General features: G+C 40.3%; 1 protein-coding gene across 7 annotated transcripts in view; it reads left to right on the forward strand.

Moving 5' to 3' along the window:
* The window catches only part of LOC124502440 (cyclic AMP-dependent transcription factor ATF-1), a 116,994-nt gene that overhangs the window by 75,597 nt on the left and 16,672 nt on the right, over positions 1-24,725 (forward strand). For 2 of the 7 annotated variants that reach the window (XM_047067106.1, XM_047067107.1), the window contains one exon: positions 3,115-4,616. The exons of the other annotated variants lie outside the window; for them this stretch is intronic. In XM_047067106.1, coding sequence (XP_046923062.1) covers positions 3,115-3,259 — 145 coding nt within the window. In that variant the 3' untranslated portion in view covers positions 3,260-4,616. Of the gene's footprint in view, positions 1-3,114; positions 4,617-24,725 lie in introns of those variants that run through there. 7 annotated transcript variants of the gene reach the window in all.

A 24,725-nucleotide genomic window follows, 5' to 3' on the forward strand; every position in this document is an offset into this window, starting at 1 on the left:
GGATATGCTCTATGAGCTGTTTCACTCTGTGTATGTGACTGAGACTTTTGCAGGAAGTATGCATAAAAATGTTCACAACAACAAAAATCAGGAAACAACCTAAATAGTAACAGAATGGACACATAAATTTTGGTTGTCTTTATTCAATCTGATAGTGTTCATGTGTATTGATCACTGTAACATGAATAAGTATTAGGAAAATAAAGTTAAGCGAAAACAAGTTGTAACAGAATACATAAAGTGTCATATTTTAAAATAAGTTTTAGGGGTGCCTGGGTGGCTCAGTCGGTTAAGCGGCCGACTTCGGCTCAGGTCATGATCTCACAGCCCATGAGTTCGAGCCCCGCGTCGGGTTCTGTGCTGACAGCTCAGAGCCTGGAGCCTGTTTCGGATTCTGTGTCTCCCTGTCTCTGACCCTCCCCCATTCATGCTCTGTCTCTCTCTGTCTCAAAAATAAACGTTAAAATAACTTTTAGAATATAAGCAAACTAAATTATATACAATTTAGAGATGTATAAATATTACTGAAACCATGAAAATAAGTAAAAGATTGAAGCTAGTAATTGCTTCCGGGCAAGAGGCAGGGGTAGGGAATCAGGAAATAGCACAGAAATTTCTTCAACAGTATAGATCATATGTTCTCTTATTAAATCAGGTGTTGGGTTTACATGTGTTCATTTTATTTATTATTATGCTTCATAACATTACACTACATACAGTCTTTTGTGTGCATAGTATATCATAATAATTTTTTTTAATTACAGTGATTTATAAGGAAATTTAGTAAGTTTTTCTACTATGAATTACCATCTTGAAAATAATGGGGAGTAATATTCGCATTAGTGGCAAAAAATCCTAAAACCCTTAGTAAACTCAATAGGAAGATCACATTTAAGTTTATTTATTTTGAGAGAAAACTAGAAAATGAGCAGGGGAGAGGCAGAGAGAGAGGGAGGCAGAGAATCCCAAGCAGGCTCCACGCTGTCAGCACAGAGCCCAATGTGGGGCTCAAACTCACAAACCATGAGATCATGACCTGAGCCAAAACCAAGAGTCAGATGCTTAACCAGTTGAGTCACCCAGGTGCCCCTAAAATACACATAAATTTAATGTGATTCAAACTAGAACCTCTTTAGATCTCCATGGAATTGGACAACATAAGATGAGAGTTTACATGAAAGAAAAAAGTGTTCTAGAATGGTCAAGAACAGGAAGAGGTTACTTGTTCCATTAGGCATTAAAACATACTCTCTAAAACCACTGTAATCAAAACTTGGTATCAGCACAGGAGCAGACAATAACATTAGCAAACAAGATAGAGCCCAGAAATAGCTTTTTATGCTAGTTAAGTACAGTACTTCTAAAGGGTGGCATATTTAATAAATGTTAACTGACACCGCATCTGAAAGAAAATTAGACTCCTCTATTTTATATCACATATGAAAGTAATTCCAAATGGATTAAAGACTTAATTGTGAAAAATTAAGCAATAAAATTATCTTTAAAATTAAGAGAGAAATATACAGTGCATGGAATTTTAACCTAAGCCAAGAAAAAGACTAAAAAAGAAGCATTTATGGTATAAGATATAAAAATATGAGAAGTCAAATGATAGATTAGAAAATAATATATAAAAACAGGGGCGCTTGGGTGGCTTGGTTGGTTAAGCATCTGACTCTTCAGCTCAGCTCAGGTCATGATCTCATGGTTTGTGGGTTTGAGCCCCGTGTCAGGCTCCATGCTGACAGCTCAGAGCCTGCTTGGGGTTCTCTCTCTCCCTCTCTCTCTCTGCCCCTCCCCTGCTCGCACTCTCTCTCTCTCTTCCTCTCTCAAAATAAACTTTTAAAAAGGAAATAATATAAAAACAGATAAAGGATTAATATGTATAATGCACACAGAGTTCTTAGGTTGTCTTTATAATTTCTCATCGTAAAACAGGAAAAGGTATGAATGGAAAAAGGGTATGAATAGGCAGTTTACATAAGAGATCCGAAAGACCGGGGCGCCTGGGTGGCTCAGTTGGTTAAGCGTCCGACTTCGGCTCAGGTCATGATCTCACGGTCCGTGAGTTCAAGCCCCATGTCGAGCTCTGTGCTGATAGCTTAGAGCCTGGAGCCTGCTTCGGATTCTGTGTCTCCCTCTCTCTCTGACTCTCCCCCGTTCATGTTCTGTCTCTGTCGCAAAAATAAACGTACATTAAAAAAATTAAAAAAAAAAAAAAAAGATCCAAAAGACCAATAGGCTTTTGAAAAGATGTTCAATCTCACTAGTAGTTAGGGATGAAAATGAATTAACAATAAAGTATACATGACAAGGGTCTATACCTACTTGGAAACATCATTAAAATAAAACAGTGTAAAAACAAGTTGCAGATAATACCTACAGTACATAATATAAAAAATACTCAAAATAATACCTCTCTACATATGGGATACATGTATGTGACTTCACAGAAATAATCTAAGAGGACATTTACAAAACTGAGTATCAAGCACTGTTTGTAATTAAAACTTAAATAAAAATTGAAGAAACAGTGTCAAAAGCCAGAGGACCCATAAATTTCACTCCTTGGTTTTGGGACATATGCTCACAAAGAAACTGGTGTTAAGAACATGCATAGCAGCTAAAATGAGAAACAGCCCCAAGGAATAGATCAATACACTATGGTGATGGTCACACAATGGAATACACTCAGCAACAGTAAGGAACAAACCACCTCGAAGCAACATCGATGAGCCTCAAAAGTATACTGAGTGAAAGGAGACCAGACAAAAGGGTGCATACTGTATGACTCTGTTATTTGAGGTTCTAGAATAGGAAAATCTTCATCTGTGGTGGTAAAAATCTGAACATTAGTTGTTTGGGGAGAGGACTGACCAGGAATGGGCTCGAGGCAACTTTCTGAGACAACAAAGAAGTTCTATGTCTTGATAAGTGTGGGGGTTATATAGGTATGTGCATTTGCCAAAACAGATTGAATTCTGCACTTAAGATCTATGTATTTTGGTTCTGTAGAGATGTAGAGAGATGACCAGGGAGGATTACTGAGGTGCATTTACCATTTAAAGAATGTGAACTTTTTTTCTAACATTGGTTTTTAATGCCTATATTTAGAGAAGCTGCTCGAGAATGTCGCAGAAAGAAGAAAGAATATGTGAAATGCCTGGAAAATCGAGTTGCAGTCTTGGAAAATCAAAATAAAACTCTAATAGAAGAGTTAAAAACTTTGAAGGATCTTTATTCTCATAAAAGTGTTTGATTAAGAAAGAAAATATTTTTGCAGACTTGCCTAAAAATTAGATGGATTTCTTTTTAGTGGAGTTTTATAAATTAAAAGGTCAAAAATGAAGCTTTTTATTTAGGCTTTTGCAACTCAAAGATAATCTTATGCAAGAGATCTGGTGACAGAAGATAAAGTGGAAAATGACCTCAAGGAAGTCACTAGCACAGGTGGAAGCCCTGGAAAAATGAAACCCACTCAAGAAGAGGGAAGTGAGCTCTCACACCAATTTGAATTTCCTAAATGACAATAACCCAAAAATGCCAGAGAAGATGAAATTTGGTAAATTATTTTTAAAAGCAGTTTACCCTGTAGGTTTGCATTTCTTACTGTTTCCTAAAATTTACCTTTTTCACTTGTGTGTGTGTGCGCGCGCGTGAGTGTTTTATTTCTGCCAATAAATTTTAAATTACAAATAGAAAAGCTAATACATAACTAAATATATAAATTATGTGTTCTGATTATGTATACTTGTTCTATCGTCAGATCATTGAAATGGGTTTTTTAAAGTTTGTTTCTTGGACTTGAGAGGGGTTTTGAGACTTGGGTTTAACTGTTTTTGAGGCTTTGTCCTCAAAGGCATTTAAGGTACATGAATGGAGTATGGTGATTTTGTAACATTTTTTATCAGGATGGAAAGAGAACTTCTGTTTAAAAGTTTGATACTTTTAAATAGTTTGTTTTTTGGTTACTCTGGGAATGGAGATTTTCTACAAATATATAATAAATTGTTTTTTGATTCTATATTCTGTATGCAGTTGAATATACATTACCTATTCTGTTGTGCTTTAATAGAATGGAATGTTTACAGGCCCTTGAGATATTAGAGTATTTTTTAAAAATCTTCTGAAGATACATACCAAAGTTTTCCAAGAGGATTTTATAATCAATTTAATGTAAGGTTTATCAGATTCTAAAATCGTATGGTTATTAAGGCAATTTTATGTTAGAGACTATTTTGTAATGTAGTGAATGGTACATTTCTAAGAGAAGTGACTGCCGATATATTTTTATAGCTAATCTTTATAAATTCTAAAGTTGAGTTTTTAATTATTTTAAATGTTTATATAGTTTAGTAAAAAAAAAATATTTTGCATCTCAAAAGTATCGTTTTTATATTATGAGAAGTAAAGTTTCCAGATTGGCTAATATTTGAATTGCAAGTTTTGTATGCAGTTTATCCAAAGCTCAAGAATGCCATCCGTACCCCAGTGTTTAACCTCTGTATTCCAGTTTGTATACACTCTGAAATTGTACTGCAGAACTATTGTGCGCTTCTTACACAATATGTATCATATTGTTGTCTGTGAAATTAAAGGATATTTGATAAAATTAAGTTTGCTGAATGTAAAATATATTGTTATGTGAACAGCAAGCTTCCTGATGGCCATTCTGTTAATTATACTAACTACAGGACCTTTCTAGTTTTAAAATAGAGGATAAATTTAAAATTCTGGTCTACACAGCTTGTTTTTAAAAAAAATTTTTTTTAACGTTTATTAATTTTTGAGAGAGCATGAGTGGGGACGGGGTGGAGAGACACAGAATCTGAAACAGCCTCCAGGCTCTGAGTTGTCAGCACAGAGCCTGACGTGGGGCTCAAACTCACAAACTGCAAGATCCTGACCTGAGCCGGAGTCAGATGCTCAACCTACTGAGCCACCTGGGTGCCCCTACACAGCCTGTTTTAAGGGCGGATATCTTTAGGTGTTTGATTCAGTCAGAACCAATTATAATAAACTAAAAGTAGCTAATTTTTTTGTTCTGCAATTGTTTATGGTTAAGGAACCTGTAATGTGGAAATCTCAACACAATTGACAAATTTGTGTAATTTTTTTTTTTTAATTTTTTTTCAACGTTTATTTATTTTTGGGACAGAGAGAGACAGAGCATGAACGGGGGAGGGGCAGAGAGAGAGGGAGACACAGAATCGGAAACAGGCTCCAGGCTCTGAGCCATCAGCCCAGAGCCTGACGCGGGGCTCGAACTCCCGGACCGCGAGATCGTGACCTGGCTGAAGTCGGATGCTTAGCCGACTGCGCCACCCAGGCGCCCCAAAATTTGTGTAATCTTAATGAAAAACTCCATTAACAGTATTTTTTAAATGAGACTCTGTTGATTTGGCAGTTTATGAAAAGAAAAAAAAGTTTGATCACCAGTAGGATTACTTATATCACTTATTATTTGATATGAAGCCAAGAGTCTCAGGCCCATTAGGCCCGAAGAACATGAGGAGGTATGGGGTCAGTGTGTTATACCAAGAGTATTTTAAAAGGTTACATTATATATAGGGTATTTTACAAGATTTTAAGAGAGTATTTGTTAATGTTTGGCTGCCATAGAGATCCTTTAGCTTTTAATGCCTTAACAGGTGGACATCCACAAACATTTATAAACTTAACACTGCCTGCAGACTTCTGGTGTAGGGCCTTGCTTTCAACTAAATCAAGTTAGGCTAGCAATATGTAACAGGCATGAGCAAGCTACTACTGAATCCATAAATGCATACCAGATTATCTTTCAAGAGGTTGGTTTTTTAATTTTTTTTTTTAATGGTTTATTTTTTATTTTCAAGAGAGAGCAAGCAGGGGAGGGGCAGAGCAAGACACAGAATCTGAAGCAGGCTCCAGGCTCTGAGCTGTCAGCACAGGACTTGATGTGGGGCTCAGACTCACAAACCACGAGATCATGACCTGAGCTGAAGTTGGGTACTTCACCAACTGAGCCACCCGGGCGCCCCAATGTTTATTCTTGAGAGAGAGAGAGAGATACAGAGCACAAGTGGGGCAGGGGCAGAGAGAGAGGGAGCCAGAATCCGAAGCAGGCTCCAGGCCCTGAGCTGTCAGCACAGAGCCCAACGTGGGACGTGAACCCATGAACTGAGATCACAATCTGTGCTGAAGTGGAACGCTTAACCCATCGAGCCACCCAGGCGACCCTCAAGAGGTTTTTCTAACTTGAATCCAAGAAGGGGCTTATGAAATCTTAAAAGTGATTATAGTCCAAACCTGAAATTACACTCCAAAAGTTCAATAGGCCAGTGAAATTATTTCATTGGCTTAGTTTTCTATTTTACATATATTATCAGTTTATTATGGAAATAATTATTGCCCATCAACAGTCTTGAGTATATAAATTAAGATACCCCTTTAATTTTACTGTACTATGAATGGCACCTGTTGGAGCTTTGCAAATCTTAACTATAGTTGACCCTTAAGCAGTGCAGGGGTCAGGGGCATAGACTTCTGTTGCAGTCAAAAATCAATGTACAACTTTTGATTCCCTAAGAACTAATACAAACCTGTTGACCAGAAGCAGCCTTACCACTAACAGTCAACATATACTTTATATGTTCCATGTGTCATATATTGCATTCTTAGAATAAAGCTCAAGAAAATACTAAAATCACAAGAGAAAATACATTTCCAGTACTGTTACTGAAAAAAATCCATGTATATGTGGACCCATGCATTTGACACCTGTGTTGGTTAAGGATCAACCGTGTTTTGGTTCATTTAGCAATTATTACATTGAAGTTACTGTTTAAATCTGTGTTTTTCTCCAGTTAAAAAACATGGACATAGAAATGATATAAGAATAAGTGTTTATGGCTTGTAACTACATAGTTTTAATGGCAGTTCAAATTCCCAGAAAAGATGCTGTAAAAACAATATAAAGTGAGTGAAATTTGACCAAGGGCTTGATTTAAAGGAAAAGTCACAGGTTATAGTGAAACAATGTCAAAGTATATGAAACTCTAATTACATTTTTTATACACAGGTTTTTATTTTTGTTTACATTTATTTATTTTTGAGAGACTGAGACAGAGTGCAAATGGGGGAGGGACAGAGAGAGAAAGAGAAGCCGAAGCAGGCTCTAGGCCCTGAGAAAGCTGTCAGCACAGAGCCCGATGCAGGGCTCAAACTCACGAACCATGAGATCATGACTTGGGCCGAAGTTGGATGCTTAACAGACAGCCCACCCAGGCGCCCCAGGTTTTTATTTTTAATAACTACTGCTGGTTTTTACTATAAAACAAAGGAACGCTTACCTCAAGGTTGTGGAATTCAGAAGCCTATCCTAGGCAGAGTTTGGCAAGAATTTTTTTATTGTTTATTGAGAGTGAGCGTGCATGCACATGAGCAGGGGAGGGGCAGAGGAGACCGGGAATCCCAAGCAGGCTCTATGCCAGCTCACAGCCCAAAGCGAGACTCCAACCCACAAACTGTGAGATCGTGACCTAAGCCAAGATCAAGAGTCGGTCATTTAACCAACCGACTGCACCACCCAGCCACCCCTGGCAAGAGTCTTGAGGGATAGTCATTTAGAGGAGGCCTAGGCCATTTAACTTTTTTTTTTTTTTTCAAGTTTGAGAGAGTACCCGCACATGAATTGGGGAGGGGCAGAGAGAGGGAGAGTGAGAATCCCAAGCAGGCTCTGCACTGTCAGCTAGGATGGGACCCGTGAACTGTGAGATCATGACCTGAGCCAATACCAAGAGTCTGATGCTTAATCCACTGAGCCACCCAGGTGTCCCTAACATTTTTTTTAAAAGACCCATTCTGATAACTCTGTCCCCTTGTGTCAGTGTAAGTTTCTTTGTAGCAAACAGGTGTTAGAGATCAAGTCTTTATTATTTCATGATTGGAATCCTTTTCCTTAAAACTGACAGATATAGTTTGCTGCCTTCCATAAGTATATATAACAGTTTTTAACTGGTAACTTATGTAAATATGTATAAGCTTAAATTGTTACAAATTCAGAGTTTCCTATATACATCATATACACAGTAGTACCATTTCTTTAATATCTACTGAGTGCAGCAAGCTTAGTAAATGTACCCAGAAGCTGTATTAAAGTAAAGCCATTCATTCATTCATTCATTCGTTCAGATATTTATTAAAGGCCTCTTATATGTCAAGCTTTACTAGGGAAAGTGATGAATGAGGCAGTGTTACAACTCTTGTGGAATGTAGATATCTGTGTCATCCTGTGAGCTTGTTAACTTGCCTAAGATTATAGAAGTATTAATAATTAGGGATCTGAGACTTAAACCTAATAATATCTGACCATTCAATCGAAAATAGTAGTCTTGGGGCACCTGGGTGGCTCAGTTGTTTGAGCGTCTAACTTCGGCTCAGATCATGATCTCATAGCTCAGGAGTTCGAGCCCCGCATCGGGCTATGTGCTGACAGCTCAGAGCCTGGAGGCTGCTTCAGATTCTGTGTCTCCCTCTCTCTCTGCCCCTCCCCCACTCACGCTCTGTCTCTCTCTCTCTCAAAAATAAACATTAAAAAAAAGGGCTCCTGGGTGGCTCAGTCGGTTAAGTGTCCGACTTCACTCAGGTCATGATCTCACAGTTTGTGAGTTTGAGCCCCTCGTCGGGCTCTGTGCTGACAGCTCAGAGCCTGGAGGCTGCTTTAGATTCTGTGTCTCCCTCTCTTCTCTACCCTTCCTCTGCTCATGTTCTTTGTCTCTGAAAAATAAACATTAAAAACTTTCTTTAAAGAAAAAAAATAGTCTTGGGGTGCTTGGCTGGCTCAGTAGAAGGAGCATGCAGCTCTTGATCTCAAGGTTGTGAGTTCAAGCTTCGTGTTGGGTGTGTAGAGTTTACTTAAAAAATTTTAAAAATAAAAGGGCACTAATCTCATTTACCAAAAAACCCAGTAGTCTCTACTTGTACAACAAATCTAGGATTCATACCTAGGTGTGGATCAACTCCAAAGTTTGTGGTCTTAACCACCAGAATGGACCTTCTTTCGTATCTGTGTTGTTGAAGAAATGTAAAAAGCTTTGTTCCAGGGGCGCCTGGGTGGCGCAGTCGGTTAAGCGTCCGACTTCAGCCAGGTCACGATCTCGCGGTCCGTGAGTTCGAGCCCCGCGTCAGGCTCTGGGCTGATGGCTCAGAGCCTGGAGCCTGTTTCTGATTCTGTGTCTCCCTCTCTCTCTGCCCCTCCCCCGTTCATGCTCTGTCTCTCTCTGTCCCCAAAATAAATAAACGTTGAAAAAAAAAAAAAAGCTTTGTTCCATTGTATCTTTACAAAGATTTTTAAAGTTCTACTTAAACGTGTCCACTAGATGGCAACCTCCATTTTAAAATCACAGTTTTACAAACTTAAAACTGTATAAAAAACTACACAAGTTTAACACAAAATCCTTATACACCTACCATTCATAATAATAAATGTTAATGTTTTAGTTATCTTTACTTCAGATCATTTTCTGAAGCCTAATCCAATTTCCCCCCTCGGGTCCATGTTTTTTATTTTTTAAGATTTTATTTTTTAAAGTAATCCCTAAACCCAACATAGGGCTCAAACTTACAACCCTGAGATTAGGAGTCATAGATTCTACTGACTGAGCCAGCCAGGCGCCCCTATTCACGTTTTTATGTTTATTACATGAATCCATAAATAACACGTTAGAAGATAGTGTCTCTTTTAGAAGTTCATAAATGATACCTTACTGATGTACCATTCTCTAAATGAAAGGTCAAGAACACCAAAGAAAATTTGGGATTTTATCTATGGTAATTTAATATGTTGTTTTGGGGGGAAAAAGCAGCATCAAAGATTTTTTTCCACTGGCAACAGATATTTAATATCACATCTGGGAAAAAAATGCTTGCCCCTGCCCCCAAATTTTTTTTAATTAAGGAAACATTGTGCAAGTAACACTTGGGTTAAGTTTACAAAATGCTAAACAAAAATGGATGTAGACAGAATTTCAAAAAGGAAAAAGGCCACATTCCTTTTTTGCCCACTACTCTTTACCATCATAAGTAATCAAATGCAATTTTTATGAATTAACTGTACAAAACATTGTGCTTGATGAAGATACCAAAAAAAAAAAATGAAACATGGTCTTTCACAAGCTCAAACTACTTGGGGAAACGACAAAAGAGCACTCTGGTTTTCTCTATGTCACTGTACATAATAGTAAAACATCTAGGGACGCCTGGGTGACTCAGTTGACTGTCCAACTTCAGGTCATGATCTCACAGTTAGTGGGTTCAAGCCCTGCATTGGGCTGTCCGCCATCATCACAGAGTCTCTGTCTCCCTCTCTCTGTGTGCTTTCTCTCAAAAATAATAAACAAACAAAAAAACTAGAATTCTATACTTAATGGAAAACACTCGTCAATCCAAAAGAAAACAGGAAAGGAGGGAAAAGAAACAGGCAGGACAAATTACCCAAAGTAAAATGGTAGAAATCTTTATGCATCAGTAACCATGATAACTGTAAATGCACGGGTGTTTTAGTTAAATACTAAAGATTGCCATGTTGAATTAGAAAACAAAATCCAGCTATATGTTATTTACAAAATAACAGCTGTGCTGACAGCTCAGAGCCTGGAGCCTGCTTCGGATTCTGTGTCTTCCTCTCCCTCTGCCCTTACCCCACTTGGGTGCAGTCTCCCTCAAAAACATTAAAAGAATTACAATAGGGGCACCTGGATGGCTCAGTTGGTTACATGTCCAACTTCAGCTCAGGTCATGATCTCATGGGTCATGAATTCAAGTCCCACGGCAGGCTCTGTGCTGACAGCTCAGAGCCTGGAGCCTGCTTCAGATTCTGTGTCTCCTTCTCTTTCTGTCCCTCCCCAACCCCCCCCCCAAATAAACAATAAAAAAAATTTTAATTAAAAAATAAAAACATGATACAGAAGGTTGAAAGGAAAAATATGGAAAAAGTTATACCAGTCAAATACTAGCCAAAGGAAAGTACTGATATAGCTACATTTATATTGGACAAAATAGACTTTAAAGAAAAAAATATTGGGACAAAGACGGTCATTATGAAATGATAAAAGATTCAATTCACCTGGAAGATAAAACACATCTGAACTTGTAGGCACATACTAATACAGGATCAGGATGTTAAAATGTTGGAAGATAATGAGAAAGAAAAATACACAATCTTAGTAAGTTTTTAACATCCCTCTCATAAGTGATACCAAAAAAAAAAAAAAAAAACCAAACATGAAAACAATCAGTAAAGACATTGATTTGAACAAGTAAAAAGCTTGACCTAATATACTGAATTTCATCAATCATAAGCCACCATTGATAGTAAGACACCCTATTATCTCAAGTACCCATAAGGAAGAAAAACCACCGCCAGTGAAAGTATGAGATGCCCTCGAGAGCCAGATCATTCTGATTTCAGAGATGTTTAAACGTGAAAAATGTGCATCTTCTAATCGAAATTTGGTGTAGAATACAAAGCTAAAAGTAGTTCTTTTCAAACACATAAGAGTGTTTATAAAAAGAGAACCATATATTAGGCACTAAAATAAGTCCAAAATTTTTTCAAAGGATTCGTTTCAAACGACTATGTTCCATTGATCTATGTGTCTATCCTTTCACCAAAACCACGCTGCCTTGGTTACTATAGCTTTATTGTCAGTCTTGAAATCAGTATGAATTCTTCGAGTTTTAGTTTTTGTTTTTCCTTTTTTCCCCATTAAAATTGCTTTGGCTATTCTGGTCCCTTTGCCTTTCTATATAAATTCTAGAATCAACTTGCCTATATCTATAAAAAAAAGAAAATCCTGCTGGGTTTTGATTTGGTTGTATTTAACCTATATATAGATCAATTGGGGAAGAACTGACACCTTAACAATACTGAGGCTTCTAGTGCATAAGCACAATATATCTCCATTTATTTAAACCTGTTTCAGTTTTCTTCCTTAGATTTTCTTTCTTTTTTTCTTCCTTCTTTCCCTTCCCTTTTGTTTTTGTTCTTCTGGCATAGAGACTCTGAATGTATTTTGTGAGATTTATACCTAATTACTACTTCTTTTTCTTTTTTTCTTATAGCAATTTAAAATGTTTAAACTTCAGTTTCCAATTGTTCCTGGCTAGGATATAGGAAGAGGCCCTGTGTCCCCTTACCTTGCTACATTCACTTATTCTAGGAGCGTTTTGTTTGGTTGGTTGGTTGGTTGTTTTGTAGATTGCTGGGGCCCTGGGGACAGAAGGAGTGGGCTCAATGTAGATAATGTCATCTGTGCATAGAGATAGTTTTATATCTTTAAAACCGATATGCCTTTAGCTTATCTTGCTTTATTTTACTGCCTAGGATTTCTAGTACAGTGTTAAATAGGATTAGTAAGAGTGGACCTCTTTCATTCTTAATTTCTCCCAGTCTTAAGGGGGAAACCACTCAGTCTTTTAACATGAAGTATAATATTAGCTGTAGGAGTTTTGTTTTGTTTTGTTTATAGAAGCACTTCTCATGTTAGGAGAGTTTCCTTCTGTTCCTAACCCAGGAGATTTTTTCTATCAAGGACAGATGTTGAATTTCATCAAATGCTTTTTCTACATCCATTGATATCATCATGTGGCTTTTTCTTTAATTTATTTTTTATGTTTATTTTTGAGAAAGCACAAGCAGGGAAGGGGCAGAGAGAGAGGGAGACACAGAATCCGAAGCAGGCTCCAGGCTCCGAGCTGTCAGCACAGAGCCTGATGTGGGGCTCGAACTCACAGACCGCGAGATCGTGACCTGAGCCGAAGTTGGACAGTCAACCGACTGAGCCACCCTGGTGCCCCTCATCATGTGGCTTTTTAAAAAATGTTTATTTATTTATTTTGGGAGAGAGCACGAGTGAGCAAGGAGGGGCAGGGAGAGAGAGAGAGAGAGGGAGAGAATCCCAAGCAGGCTCGGCACTATCAGTGTGGAGTCCCGCGTGGGGCTCAAACTCACGAACTGTGAGATCGTGACCTGAGCGGAAATCAAGAGTCAGTTGCTTATCCGACTGAACCACCCAGGCACCCCATGTGGCTTTTCTTTATTAGTTTGTTTAGATGATAGATTTTATTAATTGATTTCCTAATATTGAACTAGTCTTGCATTCTCCGGAGAACTATCACTTGGTCACGATGTATAATCATTTTATTAATTCTGGACTTGATCTAATGTTTTATTGAAGATTTTCATTCATGAGGGATATTGGTCTGCAGTATTATGTTCTTAAAATGTCTTTGTCTGTTTTGGGGTATCAGGGTAATGCTGGATTTATTTAATGGGTTGCTATTAAAGAATTCTTATTTTAAGTGTGATATTGGTGTTGCAATTATGTTTTAAAATTCCTTGTATTTTTGAATAAAAAATGTTTATATATAAAAGTACATAATTTTTGGAATTTACTTCAAGATAATTTTGGTGGTGGGGGAAAGTAGATAGGGATATAAAGGTAGCAAGATTGGCCATGAAATTATAATTGTCGGGTTTATTCTATTTTTGTATATATACATGTATGATTTTTCCATACAAAAAGTTTAAAAAAGTCAGTAAGGGGTGCTAGAAGTACTGGTTATTCACATAGGAAAATGGAAATCGGATGCATACCTCACACCATGCACAAAAATCAATTCCAAGTGGATGGAAAACTTAAATACAGGAGACAAAAACTATGAAACCTTTAGAAGACAATGTAAGGAATACCTTTAAAACCTTAACTTATAGAAGGATTTCTTAAGTCATATAAAGTACATCCTAAACAAGTCACAAAAAAAGGACAAAACACAGACATTGTTGGATTCAGTTATAAGTAAGCAGATGAAAAAAATAAAAATTAGAATCTGTGAAATCGAAAACAGGAAATCAGTGGAGAAAATCAATGAAACCAAAGCTGGTTCTCTTAAAAGATCAATACAATTGAGAAGACTCTAAACAGGTTAAGAAAAAAAGAAACACATAAATTATTATTAAAATGGGAAGAGGGGACATCATTACTGAACTCATCGACATTAAAAGAAAGAAGAAAGGAATATTCTGAACAACTCTGTGCCAACAAACTTGATAACCTGGATGAAGTGGACCAATTCCTTAAGGCACAATCTGACAAAACGCATGCAAGGAAAAACAGTCAATCTGAATTAGGCCTCTATTTTTTTTTTTTTTTAAAGAGTTAAAATTTATTTTTTTTTTATTTTTTTTTATATATATATGAAATTTATTGACAAATAGGCCTCTATTTATTATGGAAATTGAATCAATAATGAATAACCTTCCAAAATAGGACTGGGACACCTGAGTGGCTCAGTCGGTTGAGCATCTGTCTTTGGCTCAGGTCATGATCTTGCAGTTCATGGATTTGGCCCCGCATCAGGCTCCATGCTGGCAGTGCAGAGCCTGCTTGGGATTCTCTCCCTCTCCCTCTCTCTCTGCCCCTCCCCTACTTGCACTGCCTCTCTCAAAATAAATAAACTTAAAAAAATAGGGTCGCCTGGGTAGCTCAGTCAGTTAAGCGACCAACTTCAGCTCAGGTCATGATCCCACTGTTCTTGAGTTTGAGCCCCGTGTCGGCCTCTGTGCTGACAGCTTGGAGCCTGGAGCCTGCTTCAGAGTCTGACCCATCCCCCCGCCTCTCTCTGACCCCTCCCCCACTCGCGCTCTCTTTGTCTCAAAACTAAACATTAAAAAAATTTTTTTAATAAATTTAAAAAAATAGAGAACAGTATACCTGAATGGGTTCACTGGTGAATTCTACCAAACACTTAAGGAATTATAGTAACTAAATTAAACCAATTCTCCACAATCTGTCTCAGAAGGTATAAACAGAAGAAATAATTCCTAACTCATTTCATGAGTTACCCTAAACCCATGAGAGAGAGAGGGAGACACAGAATCCGGAGCAGGCTCCAGGCTCCGAGCTGTCAGCACAGAGCCCGATGCGGGGCTCAAACCCACAAATTGCGAGATCATGACCTGAGCCGAAGTCGGACGCTTAACTGACTGAGCCATCCAGGTGCCTCCCAGACAAAGATATTCTAAGAAAACAGAACAATGCTTCTCATGCACAAATGCAAAAATTCTCAAAATATTAGCAAGTCAAATCCAACAATGTATAAAAAGAACTGTAGTAGACCGTGACCAGGTAGTATTTATCCTAGGGATGCAAGGCTGGTTCAACATTTTAAAATCAATCCATCGGGGCGCCTGGGTGGCGCAGTCGGTTAAGCGTCCGACTTCAGCCAGGTCACGATCTCGCGGTCCGTGAGTTCGAGCCCCGTGTCAGGCTCTGGGCTGATGGCTCGGAGCCTGGAGCCTGTTTCTGATTCTGTGTCTCCCTCTCTCTCTGCCCCTCCCCCGCTCATGCTCTGTCTCTCTCTGTCCCAAAAATAAATAAACGTTGAAAAAAAAAAAAATTTAAAATCAATCCATCACAGGTCACCTGCCTGGCTCAGTGGGGTGAGGGTCTGACTCCTGATTTCAGCTCAGGTCATGATTTCATCATTCATGGGATCAAATCCCACATCAGTATTTGTTGTCAGCAAATCTGCTGTCAGCACAGAACCTGCTTGGGTTTCTCTCTCCCTCTCTCTGCCCCTTCCCTGCTCACACACATACTTTCTCTCTCTCTCTCTCTCAAAAAAAAAAATAAAATAATAAAATTTAAAAAAATTTAAATAAGATAAAACTAAGCCATCACAACAGGCTGAAGAAGAAAAATCATATAACAATAGATGCAGAAAAAGCATATGACAAAATTCAACACTCCTGAATTAAAAAAAAAAAACACAAAACCTAGTAAACAAGAGGGGGAACTTCCTCAACGTGATAAACATCTACTAAAAAACCTACAACTATCCTCACACTTACTACGGAGAAACTCCCAAAGCTTTCCCACTATAGTCAGGAACAAGGCAAAATGTCCCCTCTCACCACTGCTTTTCAACATTGTACTGTTAAGTCCTAGCTAATGAAATATGAAAAGGAAATGAAAGGTATACAGATTAGGATGGAAGAAATAAAACTGTATTTGCAGAGGACATGATTATCTATGCAGAAAATCCAAAAGATTCAATAAAGAAACTCCTGGAATAAATAAGTGAATACAGCAGAATTGCAGGATACGAGGTTAATATACAAAAGTCAATTGCTCTCTTACATACCGGCAATGAACAACTGGAATTTGAAATACAATACTATTTACATTAACCGGCCCCCAAAATGAAGTACTTAGGTATAAGTCTAACAAAAATATGTATAAGAGCTATATGAGGAAAACTACGAAACTCTGATAAAAGAAATCAAAGAACTAAGTAATATGCCATGTTAATGGACAGAAAGATAATATTGTCAGGATTCCCACCTTGGTCTATAGATTCAGTGCAAGCTCAGTCAAAATTCCAGCATTCTGTGGATATCAACAAACTGATTCTAAAGGTTATACAGAGAGTAAAAAGACCCAGAATAGACTACACAATATTGGAGGAGAAGAAGAACGTTGGAGGACTAATGGTACCTGACTTCAAGACAATACTATAAAGCTACAGTAATGGAGACAGGGTGTATTGGCAAAATGAACACACAAATACTTCATTGGAAGAGAACAGGGAGCCCAGAACTAGACCCACACAAATATAGTCAACTGATCTTTAACGAGAGAGCAAAGATGGTCTTTTCAACAAGTGGTACTGAGACAGTTAGACATCCACATGAAAAAAAAAAATTTAGACACAGACCTTACATCCTTCACAAAAATTAACTGAAAATGGATCACAGACATAAATGTAAAACACAGAAGTATATAAAAGTCTTAGAACATAGGAGAATAACATAGATGACCTTGGATTTGGTGATGACTTTAGGTGAACACCAAAGGCATTATGTATGAAAGAAAGAATCGATAAACTGGACTTCATTAAAATTAAAAATTTCTGCTCTGTGCAAGACAACTTGAAGACAATGAAAAGACAAGCCACAGAGGCAGAGAAAGTACAGTTGGTCCTTGGACAACATGGGTTTGAACTGAGTGAATGCACTTATATGTTGATTTCTTTCAATAAATACATTGGAATATTTTTTGGAGATTGGCGACAATTTGAAAAAAAAGGTGCAGATGAACCACTTGGCCTAGAAATATCAACAAATCTAAGAAAGAGTGATGTCATAAATGCCTTCTAGGGATACTGGATTCCAAAATAGATAAACCCATTGTGTCATATTCCCAGTAGGTGTATGGTACAATAAATGAATTATAATTATAGATAGCCACATGAGTGAAAGTCAAGAACCTAATACAAATAAAATAAAGCTAGCTGCAAAAGAAAACTCAATGTATGATGCAACTTATGTAAAGTTCAAAAACATGCAAAACTAGACAACATACTGTGGAGGGCAGAGCTGTCCAATGGAGCTCTGCAATGGTGTAAATACTCTAGAACTTTGCTGTCCAGTATGGTAACCACTAGACATAGGTGGCTATTAAGTGCTTAAAATATGGTCAACATGACTGATCAACTGGATGTTTATTTAATTAAATGTAAATTTAAATTATCATCTGTAGCTAATGGCTACCATCCTGTACCCCCAGGTTTATAAAGAGAACCAATGGAATAACAAGCACAAAATTCAGAACATTTCCTTCTAAAGGAAAGAGAAAGGCAAAGAATCAGGGAGGGATACGCAGCGGATTCAAAAGTAACAATAACGTTCTTTTTCTTAAGTGGGTATCCTTGTATCCTTGTACGGTATTCTTTAAACTGTACATAAATTCTACTATAAATGTTCTTCTTTAGGGGCCCCTGGGTGGCTCAGTCAGTGCGTCCGACTTCGGCTCAGGTCATGATCTCACGGTTCATGGGTTCGAGCCCTGCATCGGGAGTGCGGAGCCTGCTTCGGATCCTCTGTCTCCCTCTCTCTCTGCCCTCCCCATCTCTTGGGTGCAATCTCTCTCTCAAAAATAAACATTTAATAAATAAATAAATATTCTTTTATGTGGACTAAATATTCAGTAAAACAAAAATAGTGAATGAGGTGGTAGGTATGTGGATATTTACACTGTTGTTAATATTTAAAGTCTGCATCGTAAAAAATTTCTATTAAAAAGATTTCTGGGCTTCACATGCGCCCCAGGTGGAGCCCTCGGGCACAACTAGGAAGAATAAAACTTGGCCCAACTCCAGACCTAGTCAGCCCTGACATCTGCCTTCCCCCACACAGCCAACCAACCAACCCCAAGCCCTAGACACAGCCCCAGCACTAATGCTCTCATCCTCCTCCAAAGGTAGGAGAAACAAGATGTATTACCTGTTGCTGCATAACAAATTATTCCAAACACTCAGTGCCTTAAAACAATAAAAAATCATCTCACAGTTTCTGTGGGGCATGAATCTTGAGTGTGGCTTGCTAATCCTCTGCCGTAAGGTCTCTGATGAGGTTGCAGTTGTGGTGTTAGCCAGAACTGTGCTCTCATCTGAAGGTTTGACCAGGAGGAGATCTGCGCCCCAGCCCCCTCGTGTGGTGCGGTAGGATTTGGTTCTTCCCCGGCCATCACATCAAGGACTTCAGTTCCTCACTGGCTACTGCTAGGAGCCACTCCATAGAGCAACTCACAACATGGCGGCCAGCTTCCCTCAGAGCAAGATAGGTAGAGAGAACGTCAAGACAAGTCACGGGGCGCCTGGGTGGCTCAGTCGGTTGAGCGACCGACTTCGTGATCTCACGGTTTGTGAGTTCGGGCCCCGCATTGGACTCTGTGCTAACAGCTCGGAGCCTGGAGCCTGCTTGGGATTCTGTGTTTCCCTCTCTCTCTGCCCCTCCCCCGCTCATGCTCTGTCTCTCACTGTCTCAGAAATAAACATTTAAAAAAATTTTTTTTTCTTTTTTTTTTTTTTAACGTATATTTATTTTTGAGACAGAGAAAGACAGAGCATGAACGGGGGAGGGGCAGAGAGAGAGAGGGAGACACAGAATCTGAAACAGGCTCCAGGCTCTGAGCCGTCAGCACAGAGCCCGACGCGGGGCTTGAACTCACGGACCACGAGATCATGACCTGAGCCGAAGTCGGTGGCTTAACCCACTGAGCCACCCAGGCGCCCCCCAATTTTTTTTTTTTTAAAGAGCAAGTCACAATCTTTCTATAACCTAATCTTGGAAAGGATGGCCTATTACTTCTGCCACTTTCTATATGCTAGAAACATGTCACTAAATCCAGCTAACCCTATAGGCAGTGGGGGGGGGGGGCAATGATTAAACAAGGGTGTGACTACCAGGAGAAGGAGGATTGGAGGTCATTTTGGCGGCTGCCTACCTCTGCAGATGGGCGTGATCCCACAAAGAAAGGAAGTGATGGTTACAGAAGAGTGAAGATCTAGAAAATGCAGAGGAAATCCAGGTGCAGGACCTTTGCAGTTACTGGCCCAATGCATTTTTCATTGCCCTTTCATGACTTGGCTACATGCACCTGTTTTTGATTAGAATCTGTAAAAGAATGTGTTGCATCCCTGTTAACTGTCACACCAAGACCTGTCATTTGATTTGCTTTCAAAGCCAGTCTGATCACATTCCCCCCATACAGAGAAATATACCCTGTGTTTCTCCCCTTTCAAGTATCACCTTCCACTAAGATATTCGGGGAATAGGAAGTTTGTTTCTTGTCTGCCCCTGGGTCAGTTCATGCTGCAACTTGTTTCACTCCAATATGCACCCTCCCCATTTCAGCGTGGCCCTGATCTGTTCCCTTTCCCATGTGTCACCACCTGTAAGCCCCCACTAATAGCCTCCTTTGATTTTTAAAAAAAGTTTTTTTAATGTTTATTTATTTTTGAAAAGAGAGAGACAGGGCATGAGCAGGGGAGGAGAGAGAAAGAGGGAGACACAGAATCCCAAGCAGGCTCCAGGCTCTGAGCTGTCAGCACAGAGCCCAACGCGGGGCTCGAACTCACAGTCCGTGAGATCATGACCTGAGCTAAAGTCGGACGCTTAACCGACTGAGCCACCCAGGCACCCCTGGCCTCCTTTGATTTAATGCTGCCAACCATGACGACCTCAGAAAGATAATATGAGCAAGGTGGCTGTCCTTTTACTGACCCATACTTTAATTCCTCACCAACCTCCTAGACTAACCACAGCCCACATTGTTCCCTTGTTACTGACAGTGTGGGATTAAGAGAAGCAGCCTTCAGCACAGCTCAAGATAGCAACAATAAAACAATTTAAAACCAAACATTGGATCATTACTGTTTTAAAAACCCTGGGTCAACCCACCACAGTGAAACTCTCCTAGATCTCTTTTGGGCTCAGGCCTGGCCTTCTGCCATATTATTGGGCTGGCTGCTTCTTTCCTCCCTCTTCCCCAGCTTCCTTTGCACACTGAAAATTTTCTCGTAAGTTCTGCCGAGCAATCAATGCCTTTACTCTTAAGTAGGAAGCAGGCTCCAGGCTGACTACTGCATATCCAAAAGCTGTATTAAATGACTCTGCTAAAGGGAAGAGGGCCACACATGTTGATTCTGGACTTTAAAACAAAATCAAATCAAATACAAAACCAGGAAGAAGCCTTTAACTTAATTTTTGTCTTACATATCCTGATCAAAAATTTTAAGGCATGGCTTCTCTCTTTTGTCTCTGTAAGATAATAGAAAACAGTAAAAACAATAATAAAATTACACACACACACCCACACACACCCATTACATTATCATTATTGTGATGGTAAATTTGATGTATCAACTTGACTAGACTAAGGGATGCCCAGATAGCTGGTAAAACAGTATTTCCAGGTGTGTCCATGAGAGTGTTTCTGGAAGAGATCGGCATTAAGTCAGTAGACCTAGTAAAGATCTGCCCTCACCAATGTAGGCGGGTGTCATTCAATCCAATCCACTGAGGGCCCAAATAGAACAAAGAGGTGGAGGAAGGGTAAATTCCCCCTTTCACCTTGACTTGGGACATCCATCTCTCCTGGCCTCCCACACCAGAGCTCCTGGTTCTCAGCCCTTTGGGTTTGGACTGACTGATACCACTGGTCTTCCAAGTTCTCTAGCTTGCAGATGGCCTATCATGGGATTTCTCAGTCTCCTTAATTGCGTGTGAGCCAATTTCCATAATAAATATATTATCTCTACATATCCTGTTGGTTCTGTTTCTCTGGGGAAATATGCATGGATATATGTCCATGCCTTTGTTTATGCTGTACCATTAGCCCAGCCGGTCTTCACTACATCTCCTTCCTCTTCTTCATCTTCCCCCTCAAGCTAGGCCCAGCTCACAACCCCCTCCTTCAGGGACCTTCCCAGACTGCCACAGCCCACATCAATCCCTTGCATCTGAATTTGTATTAGGTTTGGGTGTCATAGTTTATTTCTTTGTTCCCCAGGTGATTTTCTCTGCTAGCCAAGTTACAAAGTTCCCTGGGTCAGAGGGACGGGTCTTAACACTCCTCCTGCGATGTGATATTTATTTCAGGACAGGTGCATAATGTGAGGTTAATACCTACTTGTTCAATGGATCAGTTAACTGGTGCCACTTATCTTGTCCTCTCCCCACAGTGTTTGGAATGTCAAAGGTCATCTCAGGGGTTCTGATAGGGGCCAGGAATAATCCATCTCTCAGGCTTGGGACTGAAGTGAGTGAGAGAGAGAAAGAGAGCGAGCGAGCGAGCAGTTACCATCAGGCAGTTTTTGTCAACTTTGCAGGTCCTGCAATTTGATTTTATCAGCTCACCCTGAGGTGACCACTTGAAAGCAAACTACTACAAAACACGTATCACAGAAATTGGGTTCCCCAGTGGCTATATTACCTCGGATCCCCACCTTGCGTTTGCTTTGTTCTCTGCTTTCCCCCTCCCCTTCCCAGCTTTCGTGCCTCAGTTTAGCTGCCCTGACTTCTGGAAGCCCTCCAGGCCCTACAAGTCTGAGCTAGCAGTGCCCAGGGGCCCTGCACGTCCCCTCCCACAACAGTGGCCCAACTGTACTGTATGAGCGCAGTGGATCTGGCCAGTGAATGAAGGCTCGGATCCGGCGAGGGCAGCACTCCTCAGGTGCGTCCGCCCCGTGAGTGGAAGCCAACGGGCACAGCCCCATCCGGGCCACTCCGCCAGCCTCGCTGGCCTCCTGCCCCTGGCCACCCCGGTGTGCTGGGGCCCACAGCTCTGCATGCCCGTACACCCAGACTCCTAGACTGCGGCCAGCCAATGCACACCCGCGTCTCTTAGGCCGTGGCCCATCGGCGCACTGCCCCCCATCTCCTAGGCCACGGCCCGCCTGTGCACCGCCTCCCCCCTCAGGCCGCGGAGCACCTGTGCCCCCCACCCCTGTCTCCTAGGCTGCGGACCACTGGCGCACCATCCGTCCCAGTCTCCTAGCCTGCGAACCGCCTGCGCACCCCTGTCTCCCAGCCCGCAGCCCACAGCCTGACAGACAGGAAATGCCTGCCGCCATCTTGTGCGCCGGGAGTTTCAAAATGGGGCTGCGGCTCCTGAGTGCTGCCTTGCTGTTTGTGGGCAGCGCTCTCCCGTACGCAGCGCACTACTCACTCTCTGAAAGGACTGGACGCGGCCCCTGGCAGGAGCAGGTGGCTGCCCCGGGGTGGCCTGAGGCCCCGCGAGCAAGGCGGAGGGCACCCCAGGCCCGGGAGGAGGGAGCAGCAGACGAAGAGGGCAGTATCTGTTCATTCCTCTCTTTGGACGGTGTCCTGTGCGTCTTCCCCACCTCTGTAGTGTTTGGATTTGGGTCCCTCCCTTTCTGTCGTTCCAACTGTCTTTAAAACGTACAGACCTAAGCAATCCATTCGTGACAGGGTAGTAGTCGTAACAAAAACGCCATAGGCTTGTGTGGCGCATCTATGTATGTTCAAAACACTGAGGTTTGTCTTTCCCATTTTAATGATGAAGGATTTAGTAGATTCAGGGTTGAAAAGGCCCGTAGGTGACCTTTTCATACTACACTTGAGAAAAATTAACCTAACAAGTTAAATGCAAGTATTGTAACTTGTAGCCCGTGATTCATCAGTCCCCGGCTCTCTAATTGCCATTCTGCACAGGAAACAATGTGATACCTGGTCAAAGAAACCTATCTCATTTAGAGGAATAGAGTTTAAAATTAATGAACTGTGTTGATCTAACGCCCATTTGCAAGTGATCAGTTAAGCCGGTTTGTCTTAACGCTCCTTTAATTTTTTTTTTCCCCAGAAGATGGGCATGCCTTAGGTATCCAGCTTGCTATCCATCTTTTAAATAGGAATTTAAAAGATTAGTGGGTTAAGATTAGGAGGTAGTGCATATTATTAGATGTTCAGTCCAAATAATATATGACTTTTATTTTTAGATTGTGGAACAGCACCACTTGCAGATGCATTGAAAGGGTCTCGGATTATAGGGGGCACAGAAGCTCAAATTGGTGCATGGCCATGGCTAGTTAGCCTGCAGATCCAATCAGGCAAAATTCTTGCTCACATATGTGGGGGAAGCTTAGTGAAAAGTAAGTGGGTCCTCACGGCTGCCCACTGCACTAAGGACACTAGGTATGTATTCAAAACACAATTCCTATTTTTTTTCTCTGAGGGAGTATTTTATTTTATTTATTTATTTTAAATGTTTTTATTTATTTTTTTGAGACAGAGAGAGACAGAGCATGAGCAGGGGAGGGGCAGAGAGAGAGGGAGACACAGAATCCGAAGCAGACTCCAGGCTCTGAGCTGTCAGCACAGAGCCCGACGCGGGGCTCGAACTCACGGAGTGTGAGATCATGACCTGAGCTGAAGGCGGACGCTCAGCCGACCGAGCCACCCAGGCGCCCCTCTGAGGGAGTATTTTAAAGTAGTAGAGGACCATTTTATTTCAGTCATGTTCAGTTAAGCTGTGTGTTTACAAATAGCCATAATGCTTTACATGTAGCACGCTATTTATTGACGTGAATCCTATAAATCAGAAGTCAACACACTTTCTGCAAAGATAGCAAAAGTTTTAAGGACTTTGTCACAACTACTCAACTCTGTCGCTATAGAACCAAAGTAGCCATAGACAGTACAACTGAGTAAGTGTGCTGTGATCCAATAAATTACTTATGAACACTAAAATTTGACAAAATACTATTGGGGGAGAGTCCCAACCATCTAAAAGTATAAAAAACATTCTTTGTTCGTGGGCTATACAAAAATAGGAGACAGGTAGATTTGGACTATGGGTTGGAGTTTGTCGGACGTTGCTTTAAATACTGACAATTTTCTTTTAGCTTTTACAATTATATTGCAACCATGTATTTGTCTTTCTCATGATTGGATCATGAGTTTTTTAAGAACAAGAGCTACATGTTTTATTTTGTATTCCTTGGACTAATATAGGACTTGGCCTACTTTATAGAAGACCTAATAAATGTTTATTGATTCTATGGGTGATGTCAGTCTTAGAGAAATAGGATTTACCACAGTTAGAATAGAACTTCATGACCCTCATAACCATTTTATACGAAGCTCTAAGAAAAATATTTTGGGAAACGATGGTACCTGTCGTATAACATTCCTTTAGCTGTTTGGTTTTTTTAAAAAAAATTTTTTTTCATGTTTATTTCATTTTTGAGAGAGACAGACTGTGATTGGAGGAGGGGCAGAGAGAGGAGACACAGAATCTGAAGCAGGCTCCAGGCTCTGAGAACTGTCAGCACAGAGCCCAGTGTGGGGCTTGAACTCACGAGCAGTGAGATAGTGACCT

This window comes from Lynx rufus, unplaced genomic scaffold (genome assembly GCF_022079265.1).
Source record: "Lynx rufus isolate CCGP_SWC_20201006 ecotype Redwood Valley unplaced genomic scaffold, mLynRuf1.p SCAF_7, whole genome shotgun sequence".
Lineage (NCBI taxonomy): Eukaryota > Metazoa > Chordata > Mammalia > Carnivora > Felidae > Lynx > Lynx rufus.